The sequence below is a fragment of the Trichosurus vulpecula genome, chromosome 1 (assembly GCF_011100635.1).
Source record: "Trichosurus vulpecula isolate mTriVul1 chromosome 1, mTriVul1.pri, whole genome shotgun sequence".
Taxonomy (NCBI): domain Eukaryota; kingdom Metazoa; phylum Chordata; class Mammalia; order Diprotodontia; family Phalangeridae; genus Trichosurus; species Trichosurus vulpecula.
The window spans coordinates 26,924,567-26,944,446 of record NC_050573.1 but is presented as its reverse complement, the minus strand read 5'-3'; the positions used below and the strand labels follow the sequence as shown (position 1 = coordinate 26,944,446).

The following is a 19,880-nucleotide window of genomic DNA, read 5'->3' as shown; positions in this document are numbered from 1 at the left end:
CCCTTCATTTGACCCTCCCAACCACAGCCTAAATGACGGAGAGAGCATGTAATAGTCCCATTTAACATATGAGGCAACTGAATAATACAGGTGTGCAAGAACTCAATTCTCTTAGTTCCCACTTCAGTCCTCTTCCCATTACATCACTGATGCCTGTATGGACCCAAGGAGTTCTTCCTGTGCCAACTCCATTCACAGAAAGGCCGTGTAGTATGGCTGAAAGAGGAGCAAAGACAGCTAGGGGGCACAGTGGACAAGGGACTAGGCCTGGAGTCAGGATGACATGAGTTCAAGTCAAGCCTCAGAAATTTACTAGCTGGGTGACCCTGGATAAGTCACTTGACCTCTGTTTGCCTCAATTTCATCACCTGTGAAGTGGGAATGATAATGGCACCTACCTCTCAACGTTATTGTGAAGAGCAAATGGGATTATAATTGTAAATGCCTATCATGGAGAGAGTAAGCAGTATATAAATGTTACCTATTATTATTATATATTAATATATTATTATTATTATTATTATATTGCTGGACTTTGGAGTCAGGAAGGCATGGACTTCTACCTTCTTTCTCTAAACTACCTCAATTTATTTTGTATTTGTTCTGTATGTAGCTCATACTCTCAGAGATTAGTCAGGCCCCCAAGCAAAACTACATCTGCACCTCAGTATTCTAGGGGTACTCCTAGGGGCTCAGGGGATGCTTCTCCAAAGCCCCCAACAGCTTGCCTTCTCCAAGATCACCTGTAGATAATAATTTTAGTCAGCCAACTTCAAGCAATTTTTAAGAAAAGGTTATTTACTAGGGTGGTTACAACAAGAACTTTGCCACCAGTGCATACTGAGTCCAGGTGAACATGGGCCCAAGCTTAGAGAGTTGTTGCTGTTTATCCTGTTTTTGAAGAGGACCAATAACATCATAGGGTGATATCTTGACTTGCATGTGAATGGGACAGAGTTGCAAAAAGTCATCAGTCTTATTCTCTCTTCCAGTCATCAGAGTCCAGTGACAAAAGTCAGAACAACTAGCAATGATCCGGGATGCAGTTGATGATCTTGGCATCTTTGATGTCTGACCAAGCTCTAAGAACTCCACCTTCAGCCACATTCCTGGCCATTGGAACAAACCATTCTCATTTCACCAGGGGAAGTCTTCACATGCTTGGGACAGACATTCTCCTAACTCACCAATGAGTTTGAGGCCTGTTGGTTATCCTTAGCCTGGTTTACTCCATCTGTAGAGACAGTTTTACCAGGGTATGGCCACCACACATGCTACAGATTGTTAGAGCCACAGCTGAGAGTTAACCTCCAGATCCTAGCTGATAGACGTGATTTTCTCTCATTCAAGGAGTACCCAAGAACTTCCCCTTAGACAGGGTATCATCACTTTCCTGGGTTCCTTGGTGGAGCCATGAATCAACATCCTGTCTTTCTTTGGCTCTCAATGAAGATATTTGTGTCAGCTGATCCAGGGATGTTGTTAGGACACCAGTGGGAAGATACAAAGTCTCAAATACTATGTACCCTTCAAAATCCACAAGGCCTTCATCCAGCCAAAGGTGGGGCCATAGCCAAGTCTTCTCTCCATCCCTAGGAAAATCCTCTTCAGAAGCTTTTATCTGGGATGCCACACTCGATCCAACTTCTGGAATGTCCTTGGTTCTAAATAGCTTGTTAATTTTCAGATGGTCCCTGAGGTATGGCCAGGTTTCCTGATCTTATCTGAACATAGTTCTTGTGTGATATCACTCCAGTTCAAAGGATTCTTTGAATTTAGTCTATAACCTTTAGTTAACTGACTGAATATCTTATCACTTCTAGTGGAGTTGGTGACTTTACCTATGAGACCTCATTGGAGCTTCATAATAACCCTTTATACTTCCCACTTTACAGATGAGGAAAACTGAGGCTCAGAGAGGTTAAGTCAGCTATGTCAGAGCATGTCCTGACTTCAAATCTAGACATCTATTCACTAAACCAAACTGTCTCTCATTGTTTTAAAAAAAAGTGACAGCAGACCCATCCTGAGCCAGATGGCTGTCTGGGCCAGGTTGATTTCCTGGGGCTTAAGCATCCCATACACAAAAGGTTTCATTTCTATGACTCAGAGCAGAATAGGAGTCCAGGAATAGCAGTGCAGCATTCATGCCTTATACCATTTTTGTTTGGGTGAGTTCAGCCATTAAATGACTTTATATGCCATCAATATACATTGTAGTTGGATCAGATAAGCTGGAGGCTTTGTCTGACTTCCTTAAATTCCCCAAACCTGCCTGATAAAACAAGCCAGTCAGGAGAAACCACCTTTTTGAGCTAAGTAGGCTTAAAGAAGCATAAGATTTTAGAATCAGAAAGGACCTTAAAGGAAACCTATTAGAGAATCACAAAATTTCAGCATCAGAAGGGACCATCTAGCCCATGCCTACTGCAAGAATGATGCTCCAACACGAGACAAGCATTCCTCCAGCCTGTGCCTTGACCAGTGCCCTCAGCTGATCAGTGAAGACACTGGAGCCCAGGAAGCTAAATGACTGGTCAAAAGTCATGTAGGTAGTATAGTAGCCGTAAAGAAGGAACCTGAACCCAGGGCTCATAGCTTCTTTGAAGCTATGGGACAAATCAGAAAGTTGCTTTTCCTCCTATTTTGTTTGTTTGCTTGTTTATTTATCTATTTATTTTATAAATTATATCAATCTATTTTATTTATTTATCTATTCTATTTTTTAATGCTTCATTGCTTCCACACCTAAATTTCATTAGCTCTACTCTAGAAATATTCTCCACTTATGCAGCTTATCTGTAGCTTGGGGTGCTACAGTGGTGCCTGGAGTACTGAGAGACCAAGCCAGTCAGTGTTAAAGGCAGAATCTGAACTCAAGTCTTTCTGACTCCAAGACTGATTCTCTGTTCGCTGGGCTTTTCACACATGTATTACACGTAAGATCATAGGATCATAGATTTCGGGCTGGAAGGGCCTTTAGGGCAATAGAATCAAACTTTCTCATTTTATACATGAGATGAAGAGAATATCAGGGTCACAAAGTTTTAGTCAGTGTCTCAGGGGCTTCAGTGTAATTCAATAAGCACGTATTAAGTGCCTACTATGTGCCAGGCCCTGGGCTAGACCCTGAGCAAGTCACTTAACCCTGATTGCCTCAAAAAAACAAAAAGATTACCTAGCCCAGGAATTTCTAACTGTTTCTCATAGACTCCTTTTGCAGTCTGGTGAAGCCCAGAATTCTCTTCTCAGAATGTGTATAAAAATGCATAAAATAAAAAACAGGATTACAAAGGAAACCAATTCTATCAGAGTATACTTATCAAAACACTTTTTATACAAAAAAGTTCACAGACCATAGATTATGAATCTCTGATTTAAGACAATCTCATCATTTTACTGAGGAGGAAGTGGAATCTCAGAGAAGACAATCAAGCTGCCCAAAGGCAGAAAATAAACTGGTGTATATTACATTTTCAGAGATTCCTGGTTTGGGAATCAAGAGACCTAAGTCTCAATTTGAATTCTGCCACTTGCATAGCCTCAGACAAATCACTTGGACTATCTGAAACTCAGTTTCTTCAGTTATAAAATGAGAAGGTTTAACTCAATGATTATTAAAGTCTTCCAACTCTAACACCTATGAATGTGAAGGTCTACGGAATAGGGTGAAGGGCTAGAAAGGACCTGAGAAGTGATGACCAGCTCCAGATTTAGGATCCTCGGTCACCTAATATAGCTTTTCTAATGGGGAAACTGAGGCACCAAGATGAAGTGACTTCTACAAGGTGACACAGGCAGTTAAGTAGCAGAGGAAGGATTCAAATTTAGGGCCCCTATATTTTAGGACTCTAGATTCAGTGATCTTTCCAGAGCATCACACTGAAATCAATATCTTTGGACTTGGCCAGTGGTGGTTTTGTTTGACTATATATATTCATCACAAGATTGACTGCACACACACACACACACACACACACACACACACACACACACACACTGGGGAAGGGGAGGAGTTGAGAGGGAGCAAAAATAAATGTTTGTTCATTGAAAATGAATAACATTTAATCCTTACACTACACTTCCAGATCATGGGACAATGGATTTAGAGGTAGAAGGGTCTTCAGAATTCATCTAGTATAATCTCTTCATTTTACACATGAAGAAGCAGAGAACACTAGACGTTAAGTGGTTTGCCCATGTCATGCTGTTAGCTAAGGCTATTTCCCAGACATCTTCCCCCACCTTCCATTTAAAAGAAGGGCCGGAGATCTTACTTATAATTTTTCAATGATCCTATGAGATGGCCCACTCTGGTGCAAACACAACGTCTTCCACAAACACAGAGAACTTGTAGTCAGGCCCAGGAAGGAGATAACTGGCAAATTTTTTTGCATGCTTCTGTCAGCTGACATAAAAAATCTGCCTCTCCAATGCACTAATTACGATCCTGAAACACTAATGGGATTAGAAAGCAGGACTTGGTGACTGCCTCCTGAAAATCATTAAGTACCATTATAGGAAATTAACCTCACCTCCTTTCCAGAACCCTTTGGGAGCCACGGTCCTTGTCACAGCGGAATATGGCCCCAGGAGGTGAGTTGGAAATGGGTGACTATTTGTTTTCTTCTTTCTCTATTAATTTGGGTTAATAAACTCTCCCATAGCCTGAAGGAAAGAGGGGGTCTAGCTCCATGCTGTATATCTGAAAGCTTCTTTGACACTCTGACTGTAAATTACTGTGGTGTGGTGGAGCATGTGGGATGATGGAATGTAGAGATGTCGCAGATGGGGGAACAAGGAGTCCTCCAGGGGAGGCTAAGGACCCCCTTGGCCACCATTAACCACCAGGAGCAGCTGGCCTCACTGTTCATTTACTTCCTCTCATCTGAGTGACTAGGTTTGAGCTCTCCAGAGTCCTGGAAGACACTCAAGATACCTGAAAGAATTAATTAATGGAGAGGAGGAAGAAAGGAAGAGGAAAGAGTCATAAACAGAGAGCAGCAGGGCTGGGGCCAAGTGGTTGGGAATGAACTGGAGCCAAAAGGATTCATGGTGAACTGATTGTACCACCAGATGTCCCACGGGTCACTTCTGAGCCTGATCCAAGCTGATTGAAAACATTTTGAAAATTCTGAGCATGAAACAGGGACAAAAGAGAGGTAAAAGGAAGAGGGACATAAGATCAGGGATTTGACTGCTGGAAGAACCCTTCAAGGCTGTCAAGTCCAATCCTATCATTTTAGAGATGAGGTAACTGAGTCTGAGAGAGATTAATTAACTTGCCCAGGATTAAACAGGTAGTAAGGATATGAGGCAGAATTTGCCTAAGCCCAGTGCCCAATACACTGTGTAATGCTGCCTCTCCCTAAGCCATGAAGTAACAACCACTTGCAGTGACACCCATCATCCCTTGGTAGATTTACAGGGTACACAAACTCTTGAGTTATCTCCATCAAAGAAAGGGGTAGACTTAATACAAAAACTAGCCTCTTGTCATGTTCTTATAAGCTTTCTTTCCCTACATGATATAAATGGAAGATGCCCAAGTGGAAAGAATTTGAATTTAGTTCAAAAATTCAATCTCAGTCCTAAAGTGGGTATCCAATTCAACTGAATTCAATTCGGCCAATACCTATTAAGCATTTACAACATTCAAGGTCTCTCATAAGTGCTAGGGTTACAAAGACAAAGAAACTAGTCCCCAACTTCAAGGAATTTACACTCCACTAGAGGTAGGGGATAATATGTGTAAGAGTTTAAATATAAAGGATACGCAAAAATATGTCATTTCAAAAACAGTGGGAATTAAAAGCTAGACAGGATCTAGAAAGACCTTGAGTAGGAAGCAGCATCTGAATGGTGCTTTGAAGGAAGCTAAAGACTCTGTGAGGATCACAGGTAGGATAAGAGAGCATTCCAGACAGCAGAAAGCAAGGTGGTACAGTGGATAGAACACCGAGTTCAAAGCCAGCCTTAGACATTTAAGAGCTGTGTGACCTTGGACAAGCCACTTAACCCATTTGTTTCTGTTTCTGCATCTATAAAATGGGGACTCCCAGAGTTATTGTGAAGCTCGAATGAAGTAATAATTGGAAAGCACTCAGCCCAATGCCTGGCACATAGTAAGTGCCACATAAATGTTAGCTATTATTGTTGGTTGGGCACAGCCTATGCAAAAGCACAGAGACGGGAGATGGGATGTTGTGTCCCAGGAAAATGAGAAGACTAGTTTTTTTCTGGAACAGATTATCCACCTTCCATAGGGGCTTCCAGACTGCTGAGGATCCAACCACTTCTTATTCATTAAGCAAGTCTACGACCTGCCATGGTGCCATCAGCAGTACCACAATCATTATTACTCAAGCACTTTGCATACCTAAAAGTACTACAGACTACTTGTGTGATTTGGGGCATTTAGCTTCACTGGGCCTTAGTTTCTTTATGTGTAAAATGAGGGAGAGAGGACTGGATGACCTCTGAGGTCCCTCCCAACTCCAGACCTACAAGCAATGGTCCTAAACACTACTTCAAGACATATAAGGCCTCCTTCACAACAATTTTATACGCAAAATAGAATAATTATCACTAAACCCATTTTGCTATTGTTAATCAGTAATTTCTGACTCTTTGTGACCCCATTTGGGGTTTTCCTAGCAAAGATACCAAAGCGATTTGCCATTTCCTTCTCCAACTCATTTTACAGATGAGGAAACTAAGGCAACCAGGGTTAAGTGACTTGCCCAGGGTCATATGGTTAATGTCAAAGTCCAGCTTTGAACTCAGATCTTCTGGACTCCTGGCCCAGCACTGTATCCACTGTGCCACCCACCTAGCAGCCCCTTATACCCATTTTACTGATGGAGAAATTGATGTTCAGAGTGATTACAGGGCTTACCCAAGAGCAATCAGCTGCTAAGTTTTGGAGCCAGGACTTTAATCCAAGTCTCTGATTCTGAACCAAGTCCAAGGCTCTTTTCCAGTGCCAGCCTAGAATGTCAGGGCTGCAAGAAACCTTAGAGGTAAATGACACCAATCTCTTCCTTAACAGAAAAAGAATCTTAAGCTCCATCATGGGGAAGTGACTTGCACAGGGTCATACAACAATTTATCAGAAAAGCTAAGACTCACTACCTTATTAGAAAAGCTGCCACATGGAAGAGAGATTAGACTTATTCTGCTCAGCCCCAGAGGACAGGACCAGGAACAATGGTGGAATGTGTAAAAAGATAAACGTAATCTTGATGTAAGAAAGACCTTTCTGACATGGAGAGTTTACCAAGAGAAGAGATGGATTGACTTGGTTGGTTATGGGCTCCCCTCACTGGAGGTTTTCAGGCAGAAACTGGATGACTACTACTTACTGGATATGTTATATGCTTACTGACAGAAAAGTGGGATCAGAGAGATGAAATTCTTGGCTCCAACAGCTTTTGAAAGTTGGTGACTAACTGGCAGGGGCAGTTAGGTGGTAAAATGGATAGAATGCCAGGGTCGGAGTCAGGAAGATTCATCTTTCTGAGTTATCTGGCTTCATAAACTTAGTATCTGGATGACCCTGGGCAAGTTACTTAACCCTGTTTGCCTCAGTTTCCTCATCTGTAAAATGAGCTGAAGATGGAAATGGCAAATTACTTTTTTATCAGGAAAACCCCAAAGAGAGCCAAGAAGAGTCAGACACAACTGAAAAATGACTTAACTGAATCACTTTCCTATGTATGGCATAAGTCTTTCATTTCTAGAGTTCTTAATTACAAGCATAATTAAAATCCCCTTCCTTTAATATCTGCAAATAGAAATCATCATAATTGTAAGTTGAGGAGAGAGACTGGAACCCTGCATAGGCTCATTAATCCCAGCCTTTAAACCACAAAATATCTAAAAATCTGAGTTAAAACTTTATGGCAATTTTCAGAAACTAGTCCTGTAGATATGTGATCATTCCAGTAATGTTTCCCTACAGGGTTCCCCTGGTAAATTAGTAGAGGGAGGGAAAAAAAGAGATACTTTAAGATATCAATTTCCCCCATGTTTTCTTTTAATTTCCACATTCAGAGTCACTCAGGCCACAAACCAACACATCTTCTGTGGGAGTAGAATGGAGGGGGGGTAGAAGAAGGAAAGGAGAGAGAGAGAGAGAGAAAGAGAGGGGGGAGGGAAGGAAGGAAGGAAGGAAGGAAGGAAGGAAGGAAGGAAAGGAGGAAGGAAGGGAGGAAGGAGGGAAGGAAGGAGTGAAGGAAGGAGGGAAGAAAGGAAGGAGGGAGGCAGGAAGAGAGGAAGGAAGGAAGGAAGGAAGTGAGGGAGGGAGGGAGGGAGGAAGGAAGGAAGGAAGGAAGGAAGGAAGGAAGGAAGGAAGGAAGGAAGGAAGGAAGGAAGGAAAGAAGGAAGGAAGAAAGGAAGGAAGGAAAATCATTTATTCCTCTGGAGCCCTTACTACTTCATGTGATTGTAAGGTCATAGACTTTGAACTACGAGGAATCTTAGGCTTCATCCAATCCAAAGCTCTCATTTTTACAAATGAGGAAACTGAAGCCCAAAGGGCCAGATGGCAGAATGGGCAAAGCTTTGAGTTAGGAAGCCCAGAGTTCACACTCATTGGCTACGTGACCCTGGACAAATCATTCATCCTTTTCAGCCTCAGTTTCTTTCCCTCCAAAATGGGGATAATGACTGTATTTACCTTACAGATTTTTGTGATGATCAGATAAGATAACACATGTAAAGCATTTGTCAGCCTTTTTACTTTTTAAAGCACTATTCAAGCGTTAATTATTATTTCTCAGTGTCAGGCACGCAGGGACCTAATTTTAAATCCGAGCACTGCTACTTATTACTCCAGTGGCCCTAGGCAAGTCCCTTAGCAATTCTGGGCCTCAGTTTCTTCACCTGTAAAATGAGACCATAGGATCATAGATTTGGGCTGGCAGGGACCACAGAAGGCCAGCCAATCCAATTCTTTCATTTTAGAGGGAAATACAGTAACTTCTCCAAGGTCATATAGATACTAAATAGTGATGGTGGAATTTGAACCCAGGTTCTCTGACTACAAGTCTAAGTTACTTTTTTTCTCCAAAAGACCTGTGATTTATTTCGATGGTGTGGGTGTGTGCTGCCTCCATCTATGAAGCTCTCTGTGTCGCAGTAAATAGTCTTTCAAGAGTTGTTGTGGCCAAAAAAAAAAATCACTACCTGATAATCAAACATCTTTGAACAAGCTTCTTGGAACTTGTCTACATTGATATTTTTTTCAGATTTGGAAGTCAAGTCTTAAAGAAGTCACAGATTGTAGATTTAGAGTTGGAAGGCAACTTATGGCTGCCTAATTCAAACTCTTCATTTTATAGTTGAAGAAACTGAGGCTCATGAGAGTTAAGCGACTTACCCAAGGTCACGAGGGTTCAGAAGTGGGATGTGAACACAACTGCTCCCACTCCAGAGCCCTGTCCCTACACTGACAATTGCAGATACTGGAAGGATTAAAATATCATATCCAGCTATTAATTTGGTAAAGGACTTTCTGATCTCCTTATAACACTGACCTCAGAAACAAGTGAATCACGGGCCTTTCCCTGTGCTCCCCCAAAATAGTTGGGTCTCCCTCTGAGATCACCTCCACTTTTACTGTATACCTCATATATTTAGACATAGCTATATAGATGTAGATACACACATATACATACACACATATGTATATGTATGTATTTATTTACATATGTATATATATTTATATATGTATTTACACATTTACACATTGTTTCTCCCCTTAAAATGAAAGTTCCTTGAGGACAAGGATCATGTTTTTGTCCTTTTTTTTTGTATCCCCAGCAATTAGCGAAATGCCTGACAAATAACAGGCACTTAATAAACATTTGTTTGGGCAGCTAGGTGACAGACTGGATAGAGCTCTCAGCCTGGAATCAGGAAGAACTGACTTCAAATCCAGCCTCTGAAACTAAGTAGTTATTTGACCCTGAACAAATCACTTAACCCTGTTTGCCTCAGTATCCTCATCTGTAAAATGAGCTGGAGAAGGAAATAGCAAACCACTCTAGTATCTTTGCCAAAAAAAACCCAAATGGGGTCATGAAGAATTAGACATGACTGAAAATGACTTAACAACAACTACCACCCCTGGAAAGGGAGGGAGAATGGGGTTTGGACAATAAAGGCCACGGGTTCAGAATCACTGGGAAGGTAGGATGGGGTGGGAGTACTTTTATAACTTCCTGCAAAAATTGGTTGGCTCTTAAAAAAAACTACTAGCATTCCTAGGTAAGGAAAAACACAGGATAAAACTATCTGTGTTAATTACAAAGTTCAACATCTTAAACAGAAGCTTCCCAACTCCATCTTTATCAAACACAACAGGGAGAAGAGTCAATGCTTTTCCCTGGGTTTTTCATCCTTCCTTTGCTCTGTTGACATTAACAAGCCCAGCCACCCTCCTCCTGAGACAGGCAGTAGTGCTTAATCCTCATTAAATGTGTTTTTTTAATCATCCTCGGGTTCTCAAAATGGCCATGACACCATCCATTACAGCAGGTTCATTCAGCAGCTGGAGGGAAAAGCAATATTTAATGGGATCCCAGAAGGAACGCCGCAAGAGAGATGGGGGAAAGGATAACACCGAATAACCAACTGACAAATTGAAAAGAAGAGAAGATAAACATCAGAAGGGGAGCTGGACAATTTATGCACTCCCCAAGGTGCCAGCTACAGTATCCCCACTTTGCTAAAATGCTATGGAGGAAGGTCCTGAAACACTTTTCTGATTGACGAGCAGGATTCGCTCTTAGGCTCTCAGCTGCAATGTCTATTTCTTTGGATTTGATAGCCTTCTTCTGGTTCAGGGACCAGGGGAAAAGCCAGGAAACTCTACATCTGTGCCCTCCCTCCTTGCCCCTCAACCAGGGGAGCAGAGTGGTAGCCAGGCAGATTTCTTCCAGGTGGCAAACACAATCAGCCACAGGTGCCTGTTCTAAGTGGCTACCCCAGCCCTCATCCCCAGTTTCTGAACCATGAGGTAAGATCCTTATGTGGCCAAGAGCATTGTTCTAACACTGGGCTACCCTCATCCAACATGTTCTTTGACCCCTCACTTCTTCCCCTCTTCTATCCATCCCTATCCTAACCCCTGGTTCGTGTAAAACATAATGAGCACTTAATAAATACTTGCTGTCTGACCAACTGCCATGGAAGCCCTGACCTGGCCAACCTCGCCTTCTTTCAGAACTCCTAAAGTGTCTATTGAAATTAGGGCCCTTAGGGCATATGACTTTGTATTGTTCATCATTTCTTCTTGGATCTATACACACCTTATCTCCCCAAATAGATAGTAAGCTCCCTGAGGACAGTGACATATGTCACCCCCTTCTCTATATTCCAGAGTATACTTTCCTGAGGCTGAACCCCTAAGTATAATAAAAACCTACAAGAAATCATTCTTCAATGGTCAGCACACTCCCATCACTTTGTATACAGCCCATCCCAGTGATTGTTAACCCAAAGAGGTCATTGTCCAAGTCCCGTTCTCTCTCCCCTACTGACCACTCCCTTATGTCAATTTCCCTCAACCTAACCTTCTCATGGCCCACTCTAAATCCATCTCCCATTCCACTGAATTGCCTCCTTTATAGGTAACAAACTTGCTTTCTTTTTAACCCTTTTCCTTTCTCACTCCTTCCATCTTCTCCGATTCACTGAGATCTGAATCTCTTCTGATGGTATAACCTCCTTGGTCACTCTTTCCGGCACTGGCTGTACTTCCACTCATATCACCTGACTTCCTGGTCATTATGGGGGAATTGGAATACTCCCTGCTCCCCACTGCCACCTTTCAGTTCTCCCTCTATTTCCAGTAATCTCTCCTCCTTTGAGGTTCGTATGATTCAAATTTGTCACCTAATTGAGACTCTGGTGGTCATTATGTACAAATATCCAAGATACTCTTCTTCCCTCAATGAGCTCAGTGTCTGGTGAGCAGTCTTTCTCTCCTCTCCTATCTCTGCTCTTCATACTAGAGTACTTCAACATACATACTGATACTACCTCAAATATCCTAACCTTCCAGTTCCTCAATTTTCTCATGACCCACTATTCTACCTCATATCAGCTACACATAGACAGGAATGGTCATATACTCAATCTTGTCATCACCTGTAAAGTATTCCACTTTCATAATCACAAGCTCTAAAACTTTATCAGACCATAATCTGCTTCTACCTTTCCCTCTTTCCCAAGCTATCCCCCTTGCTTTCACTGGCTATACTTTTCTCCCTCCCTCATCTTGATCCCTTGGTAAGCCAGTTCATCTCTACTCTTGCCCTCTTCTCTAGAGACCACTGATCCTATTGTAGATTTTGGCCTGGTCAAGCATCAGCCATTGTTTACTCCCCACCATCTACTGCCTTTGCTCCTACTTCAGCTGTTAAACTAGAGAAAACCACAAAACTGTGTTGACTGTATCCTCTACAAATTTCTGTTACATAATCTCAACTGGGCCCTCACTGCTGCATGGCACTTCTTTTACATGTCCCTAATCAATTCATAATCCCACTCACCACACTAGTTTTTACAAACTTTTACAACCCACCTCAAACCTCCAATGACTCCCCCATCCCCTAACTGATTTGTAAAAAACCTTGTCTCAAATTTCACTGAAAAATTAAGAGCATTTGCACCGAGTTCCACCTTTTCTCTTCATCTTACAATCATTCATACGCTTTCTGCACTATCTCCTTTTTACCCATTTCTCAAATGAAAAAGAAATGAGCTGAAGAGGGGTGCCATGGCTGTTGCCTGTGTTTCTTTAATTCCTTGCTAGGGCTATTAACAAGATAGTTTTCTGGGTCATAAGAAAACCAATGGACATTGAACCCAATCTGGGAGCTGGAGAAAGTTGCTGAGGCTGGCCAGCCCCTTGTCTGTCTTATAGATTTCCAAGGCTACCCTTAGTTTCCTCCACGACCTAAACCAGGTGCCACCTCCCCTGTCCATGACCTCCCACCCACCAGTTGTTACTGCTCTCTCCTAGCCCCAAACTGATCTATATTTACTTGCCTGTATATACACTGTAGCATCTCAAGCAAGCAAACAATAAGCATTTATTAAGCACCTTGTCTCATATTCCATAGTCATGGCCAACTCTTCATGACCCCATTTAGAATTTTCTTGGCAAAGATACTGGAGTGGTTTGCCATTTCCTTCTCCAGCTCATCTGACATATGAGGAAACTGAGATAAACAGGGTTAAATGGCTTGTCCAGAGGCACACAGCTAGTAAGTGTCTGAGTCTGGACTTGAATTCATGAAGATGAGTTTTCCTGATTCCAATCCTGGTGCTCTGTCCACTTTGCCACCTAGCTAACCCTACTTTACAGATGAGAAAACTGAGGCCAGACAAGTGAAATGATTTGCCCGAGGTCACACACCTAAGAAGTGAGACATATTTTGAGCTCAGGTGTCTCAGATTCCGAAGTCCAACACTCTATATCATTGAGCTTTTACTAGCTTGTTGTTAACTGAACCAGTAATAAAATCCAAGCCTTTATGCCCTGTGCCCTCCCCCCACTACTCCCACATGTGCCAAGCCCTTTTTAAAAAAATCTACTTCTAATTCTCAGATGAAAATGCTTTGAAAGTAATCTGCAGAAAAATCAGTGACCTTTGAAACTCGACTTCATCTCAGTAACAGAGGATTCTAGTTAGACTTTTGAATGCTGTATCATCAGAGAGAAGATCATAGAGTTGCTGAGGGGTTAAAGGAGGAAAGAATGAGCCCCAATGTACGGCAACCATTAATTCTAGGATGAAGTGAACCCTTGAAATGGATCTGGATGCGTTCCAAAGGCCAGATGCCTAGTTACTTCGCATCTGTCTCACCTATTGCCCACTGGAGTTAATTCATCCCTACCCCTCAGCCATGTCAGGAGATATAGATGAGGCCTCTAAATAGAAAATCACTGGGGGAGGGGGAAAGAGAGGGGAAAATCATGTCACCAAACAGGACAAGAGTTGTTTTGTTTTATTCTGTTTTTCAGATTCTGATGTGAGCCTTGGTTCAGATCATCACATAAAAATAACTAAATGTAGATCCAAGTTCAGTCTTTGGGGTATCTCAATAAGCAATAGCCTCTAGAAGCTCTATGGCTCACATCTGCTGCCTCCCACCAAGACTCTCTGCAGACATCAGGATTTGGCTCATTTCTAGCTCTCAATGAAGTATCCTTGGTTCCTTTGTAAGAACCAAGTTAACAAGAGCATAGATAACAAGCTTATCACATTCAACTATGAATACAAAAAGAGTTCAGATCTAAGCCTATGGGACAATCATAGTGCCAGGCAATTAGAAGGCACTTAATAGATGCTTATTGACTTCATCTCCCCTACTGGTCTTGGACTTCCACTCCCCCACACCCCCCTCAAATATGGAAAGAACCAAGGGCTGCAAGAGAATCAAATAACCCATTCCTTTGAGTCTAGGACCCCAAATGGCAAACAGGAGACATTTTGGGGTCTTGTATAGATTGTTCCTGCTCACTGTGGATTCTCTCCAATTTATTCTGTACATATTTTGTTTGCACATAGTTGCTTACATGTTGTATCCCCTAGTAGACAATGACATCCTTGGAAATAGGGACTGTCTTTTGTCTGGCACATAGTAGGTACTTAATAAATGCTTACCAAAGGATTTTCTTTTCATGTCTAGAATTTAGCACAGTGTCTGGCAATGGTAGGCATTTGATAAATGCTAGTTGACTGACAGGATCTAGGCTACACTAGAGGTTCCCTACTCTAATCCAAGTCCCAACCATCAATGCCCAAGGTTGAGCCATAGCTCTGGATTCACATGGATCTGAGTTAAATTTAGAAACTTTTCAATGATTAACATTCTTGGTATTAGGCAAGTACATGACTTGGTGGTACAGTGGGTAATGTGCTTGGCCTGGAGTTAGGAAAACTTGAGTTAAAATCATGTTTCAGTTATTTGCTAGCCATGTGACCATGAGTAATGGACTTTACTTCTGCTGGCCTCAATTTCCTCATCTGCAAAGTATATAAAATGCTTTTCAAACCTTAAATATAAATGGCATCTAGTAGTAGGAATAGGAGTAGGAGTATGAGGAGGGGGAGGAGGAAGAGGAAGAGGAGGAGAAGGAGAAGGAAGAAGAAGAGGAAGAAGAGGAGGAGTCTTTATGGATCCTACCTGTCCCCACCTAGAGTGTCTCATTGGATACAAAGAATCTGGTATGTGGCCAATGAGCCTGTGGTATAATGAATATGCACTGTCTCTTTGGAGCTGTCTTCTGATGCCCCTCCTTTAGAAAGCCATGGTGCTGTGATCTCTAACATTCTGACTGTCCTTGATGGCATGTTAAAGAATATCCAGTACCTAGCACAGCATTTAGCATGCAATAGATGCTTTATTGAATGCTTATTCCATTAATTGAATTATAAGCCCAAAGTAGCACTTCTTCTTAGAGCAAGAGTAGTCCTAGATAGCTTTCACTGCTCTGAGATACTGTCTGAGTCAGGGGTCATTCCCCTGAAACACCCTGGATCTTGCCCCCCACTCTAGTCCTGACTTCCTAGTTTGAATTTCTATTCCTGACACTGGCTTTCTCCATCCATGACTCTCTCTTGGAATTCAGGTAGGTTCTAGTTTCTTGGCAGGTACTGACCTGACCTGCTCTTTTGGAATATGCTTGTTTGGTTCAAATTTGGCCCACACTTATTCTCCCTTCTGGCAGAGATTTCTGCCCATCTACTCTGGTATTTACCTAATCACCTGCAAATGTTTCCCCTCTCAGGTATAAAGAAGAGAAGCTCCCTTTAACATTGGGATCAAAGTATTAACAACTAGAACAGAGACTTTTAGGATCAGTGATTCCAATTCCTGAGCCTCAGAAAAGTGAAATTCCTCGTCTCCTTGCTATTTCTCTTCTATGACCCTCTCTGCCTTTGCATGGAAAGACCTGGCTGCTCCCTCTGCCTGGAACATTCTCCCTTCTAATTTCCAACTCTTGAAATATGAGGCTTTTTTAAAAAAAAGACTCAGCTCACATAGAACCAGGAGAACAATTTATCCACTTGCCAACAACATTACAAAGATGAAAACTTTGGAAGATTTAAGAGCTCTCACCAAGCCAATGGCAACCTCCAATTCCAGAGGGACAGATGAGGAAGCATGCTACCCACCTCCTGACAGAGAAGTGATGTATACACACTGAGACACACATTTTTAGACATGGTCACTGTCACATTTTTTTATTTGACTATGCATATTTGTTTCAAAGCTTTTGGGTTTTTTCCCAATGGGGGAAGCTATTGAAAGGGCAAGAAATAAATATTTGTTCATTGAAAACAAATTTAATTTAAGAAAAGACAGCAACTTATTACCTTTGTGACCTTAGGCAAGTCAGACAGTCTTTTAGGAGCTCTGTTTCTTCATCTGTAAGAAATCAAGTGGGTAGCATAGTCGAATGGAAAGACTCCTATCTCTGGAGTCAGAGGACATGGGTTCAAATCTTATGTGTGGCATGTATTACCTATGTGACCATGGGCAAATCTCTTGACCTCCTTGAGTTTCAGTTCCCTCATCTGTACAATGAGGGGATTGGATTTGACCTCTGAGGTCACTTCTGGCCCTAGATTTATGATCTGATGGTCCTAAGCCATTGATTCTCTATAGGCCTCAGTTTCCCCCTTTGTAAAGTGATCAGGTGGGACTAGACAGCCACCGAGGTTGCTTCTAGTTCTAGGTAGATTATTTTGTTCTTTTGAGGGTCTCCTATAGATCTACTGCACCTTGAAGTGCCTATTCAATTAGGAAACCTTTCCCCCTGTCCTCAGGACCACTTTCACACATGAGGGAGACAAAATTACTCCTAACCAGTTTTCTTCCTGAAGGAGATTCCACAGGGAAACAGAATAGCCCTGTTCATTCTTGCTTCTTCCCATCACCAGGGGCATTCACATTCTGGAAGTCACGCTTAGCACCACCCCCCCCCCAGACCTCACTTACTTTGGAGTGTGACTCTCGTCCACCCGATGCCCCAACTGAAATTCATGGGACTTGCTCCGGTGCAGAGCAGTGAAGCCAGGGATGAGGTGGATCAGCTTGCGGGAGGAGGGGGGTGGGGTCCCTGGGGGCTTCAGTTTGTTCTTTCGCCTCATGGGAGGTGTACCAGGTGGGGTCACCGTGGTGACAATGTTCGGCGTGCAGGGTGGTGTACGGACTGCGTGGCGCTGCCGGGGAGAAGGTGGCAAGGACCGGTGCCCAGACTCCAATGGGGGGCACAGGCCTGGGTAGCCTTCCACGGTCAGTCTGTCCACATGGGTGTACACAGGGCCAAGAGTGGGGCCAGGGGGACAGTAGTGCTGAATACACTTGGACTGGACTTTGGGGCTCTGGGAAAGGTGGGTGCGGATCCATGGAGTCGACTCAGGTGGGCAAGCTGGATTGTTCTCCTTCCCAGTCTCTGGGGTTGGCCACTGAATGGTCCAGTCCTGCTTGGAAAGGCTGCCCCCTGGGTTTAAACAGACACAAACATAGGCATAAAGTTAGCGATGGGATTGGAACAATAATATTAGCACCCTCTACTCTTCTCCATCTATTGTTTCTTACCCACCTTATTCCTACAGCCTCACAGCTGGGGGAAACAACAGCAGCCGTCTGGTCCAAACTCTACCTTAACAAAACTCTCCTTTACAACATCCCCAACAAGTAGTTACTGCTTGGGCTTGTTTCCTTCCCTTCCCCCTCTGCTTAAAGGACTCCAGTGAAAGGGAAACTACCCACTAAGCTCCCCAGGTAGCCCACACTGTGAAGAATGTTTTCCTGACATCTAGCCTAAATTGTGTCTCTACAACTGTTACCCACCATTCCTAGTTCTGTCCTCTAAGACCAAATAGAACTATTCTGGTCCCTTTTCTGGACAGGGCTTCAAGTTCTTGAAGATAGCTATCGTGACCCCTTGCATTTACTCTACTCCATGCATCAGAGCTGCAACTTCAATAAGGGACTTGCCCAGAGTCACACAGCTAGCAAGTGTCTGAGGTCAGATTTGAACTCAGGAAGATGAATTTTCCTGACTCCAAGCCCAACATCCACTATGGCGCCACCTAGCTGCCCCAACTTTTTCTACTTCCAGTAGAGTGTGAACTTCTCAAGAACAGGAACCATCTTAGTTTTCTTTGTATTTCCATGCTTAGCACAATGCTTTGCACATAGTTGCATGCTTAATACATAGTTTATTCATTCATTCATTTTAAAATTTGATCTCCTTTGCCTGTGTGTATTAAATAATTGCTCGACCAGGTAAGTCTTGCTTTTTCGTTGACTCTAACTTTTGTTTTCACTAACCAGTGTGCAAGTTACATTTGAAAATACCCAGAGATTTTGGCCATTGTTTCGTGCCCTCCTCAAAGGAGCTTGCCATGAGATGAGTTGGCATTACTCCATTGCTGTTTGGATGTGAAGTATATAAATTCAAAATTAAAGAGACATTGTATGGATGTTAAAAGTGCCATAATATTTGTTATACTTCTCAAAGCTAATCCTTTTGATAAGTTCAACATGAAAAACTTGTGGCCCCCAAAACTGTAATTTAAAAAAAACAGAAATAATTTGAAAACAGTTATAGAAAATTAGCAAAATTCATTTTAAATTTAACTTGTCTTAAATTTTTTCCTGATGGGTAAATGCACAACTGGTATGATGAGAAAATCCACTGGTAGAGGTGAAACTAAGACAAGCAGAGAAAATAAAGACCGCTCAAATGCTTGAAATATAGAAACACATAGAAAACCCCCCAGAACAAAAACAAAAAACAAATCCGGGCTATGTGATCCACTATATTACTGAATTTCACAAGTATTATTATTGACAGAGACAAAAGACGCATATGTTTGTTCTTTTTTCACTTTTTAATAGTATTTTATTTTTTCCAATTTATATGTTTGTTTTATACAAATCTTCTAGCTTCAGATAGCATGAAAGGTAACAAACTGAAATGACATCTTGAAAGTGTCCATGCAGAATATGTTAGCAAAACAACAAATTTTTTTTTCCAGACAGAATTAGATGCCAAAACAAACTTCTTCAAAAACTATATCCGTGACATCAAAAACATCATTTGCATCATATGAGGTTTCTTACAGAACTGCTAAATGTAAAGAGGGAAAAAAATCTACAATCAAGGAACGAGTGCTGCCTGCAGCTATTGATATGGTGAAAATGATGCTTGGTGAATCATATGCAAAAGAGCTTTGGATGGTTCTACTTACAGATAATACTGCAAGAAAGATAATTGCCCATATGTCTAAAGACCTTTGCGGGCAATTAATTGAGGAACTAAAATCTTTCTCTTTTGCATTGCAAGGAGATGAAGCAACAGATGTGGTTAAAGATGCTCATTTAATTACATATGTATGATACAGTGTAGACACTAACGTTGGGCAATATTTATTGCCAATTTGTTATTTAGCAAACTTATTGATGGCCCTGCTAGAGTAAGATAAATTTCCAATGCCATTGGTGAATTTTTAATTAAAATGGGATAACGTAGAACTGTATTAAAATCTCCTCTGACAGCTCAAGGGCTGTCAGAACAATATGCAGATGAACAAGAATTCATGACATTTGAATACATTGTATGCTTCACAGCCAATTACTTGTATCTATAAATATTAGTGAGGAACTACGTAAAGTTTTTCAAGTTGTAACTTGAAATTATCAACTTTATAATAAGACAGTATGTTAAAAGGAAGGCTTTTAGGAGAACTCCACGATTGCCTTTCCCGCCCTCTTCTAGCTGCCCTCCAGTCTTTTCTGGCCTTCTTAACATGTGGTAGCCAGAGTAGATCACAGTAATTCAGAGG

General features: G+C 42.0%; 1 protein-coding gene across 1 annotated transcript in view; it reads right to left on the bottom strand.

The window, feature by feature from the left end:
• KSR2 (kinase suppressor of ras 2) overlaps positions 1 to 19,880 on the bottom strand; it is a 584,421-nt gene that overhangs the window by 322,912 nt on the left and 241,629 nt on the right. The window contains exon 4 of the mRNA XM_036748960.1: positions 17,023 to 17,527. Within this exon, the coding sequence (XP_036604855.1) occupies positions 17,023 to 17,527 (505 nt within the window). The remainder of the gene's footprint in view (positions 1 to 17,022; positions 17,528 to 19,880) is intronic.